The sequence below is a fragment of the Myotis brandtii genome, unplaced genomic scaffold, assembly GCF_000412655.1.
Source record: "Myotis brandtii unplaced genomic scaffold, ASM41265v1 scaffold1213, whole genome shotgun sequence".
NCBI classification, from domain to species: domain Eukaryota; kingdom Metazoa; phylum Chordata; class Mammalia; order Chiroptera; family Vespertilionidae; genus Myotis; species Myotis brandtii.
The window spans coordinates 522,951-529,156 of record NW_005354228.1 but is presented as its reverse complement, the minus strand read 5'-3'; the positions used below and the strand labels follow the sequence as shown (position 1 = coordinate 529,156).

Sequence of the window (6,206 nt, the reverse complement as noted above, 5' to 3'; positions counted from 1 at the left end):
GCTGCCGGGCCGCATCGACGTCCACCTCGTTCTTCCACTCCATCCTGCAGGCCTGGGCCGCTTTCTGTGAGAACTGCTCCGGCAAGAAGCGCCTCGCGCGGGGCTTCAGGTTGAGGACAGTGGTCCCGGCATCTGCATCCGAGTCACTGCTGTTGCCACCTGCACGGAGCAGAAGGTCAGCAGGGAATGCGCTTCAGAGGAGGGTCCCCGATGGCAGTGCTAAGGGGTCTGGTGCGAGGCAGGCTCCCCCCCAAATCCCACTGAAAGCTGGGCACCTGCCTGGCCCCCAGCCCTCGGGCTACCCCCGGGCATTCCGCAGATGGCGTGGAGCTCTGACATGTGCCGGCACTGACCTCAGCTCTAACTACATCCACCTATGAACCTCCCCTCACGTCACCCATCTCAGATGAAGGGACTGAGGCTCAGGGGTCAGTGTGGTGGAGCCCGTTGGCACCGAGAGCAGCCTGGGCTGTGTGCCACCTGCCCCAGGACCTGCCCCCAGGACCTGCCCCAGGACCTGCCCTAGGACCTGCCCCAGGACCTGCCCTAGGACCTGTCCCAGGACCTGCCCCAGGACCTGCCCCAGGACCTGCCCCAGGACCTGCCCCAGGGGGCTCCGCTCACCACAGGAAGACACCAAGAGTTAGCTGCTATTGCAAGATCTTGCCTTGATCTGATCTCATATATAGCCTTGTTTATTCTCTTCATATTTTTACAAAAGGGTCAAAACCAGTGTTCACCTTCCGAACAGAGGGAGGAGTTGAGATTAGAACCAGCTGCATAAAAACTGGGGTCCTGGACTACTGGGGCACTCCACTGCTGGGGTCCTGGACTCCTGCAGGGAGGAGGTGTTGGGATGCTGGGAGCTGAGAGTCTTGGAAACAGCATTTTTGCTGGATGTCGGTGGTCACGTGGCCACTGTCCTGCACGCCCAGTGTTCCCTCCTCTGCCTTCCCTCTCATTTCCCACCTCAGCCTCCACACACAGGCCATCCTTAGACTTTCCTCTTCTTGGTTAAATAAATAAACAAGGAAAAAAAGGTGGGATATTGTTGTTACATCTACATTTTAAGAACATGACATCCTAACATTTTTCTTCTGGGGTTTCACAGAAAATGGCTCGGAATCTACATAAAGATATCATAAAATAAAGAGATATCTGACTTTATGTCAAAGTTTAAGTAATTACAGAAGTAAAATATATGGCTGCTTTATGAAAATATATTACAATTACTGTAAAAATTAAACACACCTTTGCACATTTATAGCTTTTCTGGGGGAGGACCCCAGTAGTGGAGGACCCCTGTTCACTAACCACATGGTAATAATATTTGCATTTGCTACATCAAATAGAATCATTATGAAAAATAACTGATTGAATTCTGGAATGTGCACAGAACTCCATTCCAAAAGGCTGCAATGCTAATAAAGGCCACCGTATTGTTACTTTAGATTTGCAAACTATTGAACTCATTGTGCGTAACAAAGCAGAACAGAAGCATCTTCCTCTCTGCTCCACCTGTATTCATTACCTGCATTAGAAACATTCCTTTTCTTTTGTAGCTTTTCTGGAAGCTTTGTATTTTTGGGTAAGGACAGGTACCGCGAGGCTGATGTGGAAGCCTGCACAAGATACAGAAAACCTTAGACTATGCAGATGGCATCACTAGAAGTTTAAACTCTTATGACAAACTTTATTAAAATGTAACATGTTAGTTCTCCATGCCAAAATTACTTTGTGAGGGGCTTTAGGGATGGGGAAGAAAATCCCTAGCAATAATTATTTAATTTAAAATCACTAAAACTCTTCTAAAATATAGAAGAAGCCAGGAGAGAAAAAAAGAAAAAAAAGGGAAATAAAGTGGGACCATTTGGAACAAGATGTGAAAACCACTGTGTTTTCTCAAGGAAAAGAGACCGAACCACCTATTTATGACAATATTAGTGAAAAAGCCTTAGAACTGATAGGTATGCAGAAAAAGATAGATTAAAAATTGTAGCATATTTTAATTTTATTTACTTGAATGTCTTGAAAATGATAGAACAAAAAGCATTACTATAGCTAATTTGCTGACATTTTCATTGCCATTGTCTTTAATTTCCTTAATTTTTAATCAATGCTGCCATATTGAACACAAAGATAAAGATAATTTTGTTCAAACATAAAATTTTTATCTCCGATAACCAAATACAGAATATTATAAAAAATAAGACCTGGCTGGCTTGGCTCAGTGGTTGAGTGTTGACCTATGAACCAGGAGGTCACAGTTTGATTCCTGGTCAGGGCACATGCCTGCGTTGCGGGCTCGATCCCCAGTGTGGGGTGTGCAGGAGGCAGCTGATCAATGATTCTCTCTCATCATTGATTTCTCCCTCCCTCCCTTCTATTCAGAAATCAATAATATATATATATATATATCCATATATATAAAATTGAGGGGCCGTGACAACCGAAATGACCAGACGACCTAACAGCAGGCTGCATGGGGCGACCAGGCTGGCAGGGGGTTCATTGAGGGACGACCAAATGACTGAACAGCAGGCTGTGTGGGGCGACCAGGCTGGCCAGAGGTGCAGTTAGGGGCAATCAGGCCGGGAGGCAGAGGTGGTTAGGGGTGATCAGGCTGGCGGGGGGGGGGAGGCAGTTAGGGGCGATCAGGCAGGCAGGCAGGTTAGTGGTTAGGAGCCAGCGGTCCAGGATTGTGAGAGGGAGTCAGACATCCCCCGGATTGGAGAGGGTGCAGGCTCGGCTGAGGGGACCTCCCCACCTGTGCACGAATTTCGTGCCTGCCATGTTCCAAGTGCACCCCCTGGTGGTTAGCGACCGGTTGTTCGATTGTTCTGCCGTTTGGTCTATTTGCATATTAGCTTTTTATTATATAGGATTTGCTTATTCTGTCTGTTGGTGACCACATTCCCCCTGATGAGAATATGAATTCTACAAGCATAGGAATCTTTCCGTTTTGTTTACCAATGTATCCCCAGTGCCTAGAACTGTGTGCAGAACACAATAGGTGTTCACGAAACCTCTGAAAGACTTTTAAATGCCCTCTCTCCCAGAATTCCTGCGAATCAACCCTCAGCAGAGCTTCCAGAGCCCCGACGCCCTTACCCTGCGCTCCCGACTCAAGCTGCTGTCTTTCCGAATGCTCTCTCGCAAACTGTGCCTTCGGCGGATGAGAATCTCCTTGGCTTGTCTCTCACTTGTGTCAGCCGTCAGATTGTGTCTGTTGTATGACAGAGTCTGAAATAAAAACACAAGTGCCACTTTACAAAAACAACAACAACAAAAAACTGATCACGGCTCCAGAAATTCCAAAACTTTACTACGTTTCTTTGGCACAGCATCTCAGTGAGGTACTTAACAGCCAATGTGCAGAGAGAAAAAAGTATGAAAGGTGACATTCTTTCACATTTTGAAAGAATTAGTCTTCTAATAAAGCCAGTGAATAAGTTTTTCTCCCCATTGGAAAGTATGATCTTTATAAACGAGAAAATGATTGAATATATTGAGTGCCTTTGTCTACCTTGAAGTACCTTGTATGTATTTACCCATCATTATCAGTTGGGGAAAAAAATACAAGTCCACTTTATTCATCCTCCATGGAATAGCAATTACTGGTATAAAAACAAACCACTTTGAGACACTTGGTGGTGCCATGTCCTCTGATTAATCAGTAGAGGCACAGTTCTTTCCAGTGGCTGAAGGCTGAGCAAGCTGCTGTTACCACCTACAATGCTCATGACCTCATCTTTGAAGCTGTGAAATGTCTCAAGGTGTCCATGGCAGACATTTTAGTTTATAAGCTATATAGAAATCTGTTCCTAAAACAAATTGTAATTGATAATTAGGCTCATTTTCTGATAGAATTAATGTATACTTCTTGGAATATTCCTGTGTCCAGGCTGTATTAGGCCTAGTGGAAATGTGCAGAAGTAAAATAGAACAGGGCTCAATTCCTGCCTTGGGAAATGTGCCATTGAAGGCTAACAAAATAATACAATCATGAAATTAAGTACTAAACGTATATGGTACAGCACACGCTCATTTAAAAACAAGGTTGGGACTAATATGTAAGGTGTTGGGGAACCTTAAAAATGGAAGAATATGGATCAATGGAGCTGACAGGAAGCTGACAGGGAAGAGAGCCCCCCAGGCTAGGAAGGAAGACAGAACCTGTACTCCGTGAGGGTTTGGGGTGGATGTTGGAGGGAGGGAGGCGTGGAAATAAGGATGGAAAAAGTGGAACCTGGAAATGGAGATCCCAGGTTCTGAAAAATCAGTTTAGCCTGGAAGCCACAATTGTTTTGTTTCATTTTTTGAATGCTGGGCACTTCCAAGCCCGATACAAAGAGGAGGAATCTACAGATCTCTCAGTAGCTCCTGCTGGGTGGCCCCAGTCAGTGGCTGACTTTGCACCTCCCTGGAGACCCAAGTGCCAGTGTACCCAGTGGTCAGTATGAGACCATAGCAGATTACAACCCTACACATCCATAAGTGACACTCAAGGGGCAGACTCAGTGAGTACCAAAGCCCCACTGAAGCAAGTCCTGCTCCATAGGGGTGTCTCCTGCACAGCAGCTCTCCCATTGTAGTCACAGCTGGTCCTCACAGCCAGTTGGCCTAGAGGTCAATTCCTCCCAGTGACACCAACAGCAATCAAGGCTCAACTACAACAAGGTTGTGCTCACAGCCCACAAAGGGGTGCACTTAGAGTGCCCAGCTCAGGTGACTGGGAGGCTGAGCCACTGGGCCCTATAGGACACCTCCTACACAAGGCCACTTTACCAATTCCAGGAGACATAGCAGCTCTACCTAATACATAGAAACAAACACAGGGAGACAGCTGAAATGCAGAGACAAAGAAACACGTCACAAAAGAAAAAAATGGAAGAAAGAAAATTACTGGATACACAGTTCAAAACCACGGTTATAAGGTTACTCAAAGATCTTCATGAGACCTTCAAGGGACTTAGTGAGATTTTCAAGGATCTTAGTGAGAATACGAAATGGACCAGTCAGAAATTAAGCATACACTAACTGAAATAAAGAATAATTTACAGAGTCCCACCAACAACACAGAGCAGGGTAACGATTAAAAAACCAGCTCTGAGACTCCGCAGAGTTCTGGAAGGTGGAGCCCTGCGAGTTCCCACAGCCTCCCAGGCTCTTGTTTACACACTTCCTCTTAAATCTGTGAGTTTGATTGTTGACCCCAGTGCATGTGATTGCCCAGTTGGGGTCGCTAGCGGAGCTTGTAGGGGAAGATTGTTTTTGGGGAGCCTGGAAAACAGAGCTGGGAGTGGCGACTGGTGAACCAGCTCTGGGCGGAGCTGGTTCAGGTACAATAGAGAACTCCTGGTCAGAGAGGACTTAAAGCCTTGGAGGTCAATCCAGACACACTGCCACCCAGAGGCAGAGCCACGAACTGACTCTTCTGTACATACAAATACAGCAGTAAGGGGAACCAATACGGCCTGCCTTAAAATCAGGACTGTGGCTTACAACACGGAGGAACAGTGTATCAGAGGGAAATTCAACATTCTCCTGAATTCCGGGCGTGCCAAAAAGAAGAGTAGAAGATCTGAAGCACCTGCATTACTGCACATTTTTATTTTACTTTTTTTTTTTAATTAATTACTTTTTCACCTTTTAACTAAGAAAACATTGTTTTTCTTTTTTTTTCCCCATCACCTGATTTTACCCTTTCAACTACTACATTTTTATTTTTAACTAGTATTATTACCACTACCGTTTTACCATTTTTTAAAGTGTCATTTTCTTTTCTTTTATTTTTTTTATTTTTTTATTTTGGGACTAATGTCCTCCATTCTATTTTCATCGTTCCTTTAGCAACATTTTTCTCTACCTCAATTTGCCTCTGTGCTAAACCCTCTTCCCCACTTTTTCCCTTTTGTTGTCCTGTTTCTCTTACCCTACTCCAGGTTTAGATCTTCCCTATTCTTTTTACCCCCTGTCAAAATTTCACCCTACTTATATACCCTATGTCCAATCCCCTGCTCTAAATCCTTATACACCTTTCCCTTATCTTCCTTCACTATCCAAATTTTTTTCTTCTTCTTCTTCTTTTCTCTCTCTATTGTTTATTGTTGTTTGCTCGATTGACGAGTATATTGGGGGTTTTTTTAGGATCGTTTGTGAGGTTAGTCTGCTTATTCTTTTTATTTTTCTCCCCCCCCCCCCCG

The 6,206-nt window shown here is 44.9% G+C and overlaps 1 protein-coding gene across 1 annotated transcript in view; it reads right to left on the bottom strand.

Annotated features, from left to right (window-relative positions):
• Nucleotides 1-6,206, bottom strand: part of SLC9A2 (solute carrier family 9, subfamily A (NHE2, cation proton antiporter 2), member 2) — a 166,891-nt gene that overhangs the window by 154 nt on the left and 160,531 nt on the right. The window contains exons 10-12 of the mRNA XM_014533124.1: nt 3,112-3,243; nt 1,532-1,622; nt 3-159 (exon numbers count right to left, since the gene is read on the bottom strand). Coding sequence (XP_014388610.1) covers nt 3-159; nt 1,532-1,622; nt 3,112-3,243 — 380 coding nt within the window. The remainder of the gene's footprint in view (nt 1-2; nt 160-1,531; nt 1,623-3,111; nt 3,244-6,206) is intronic.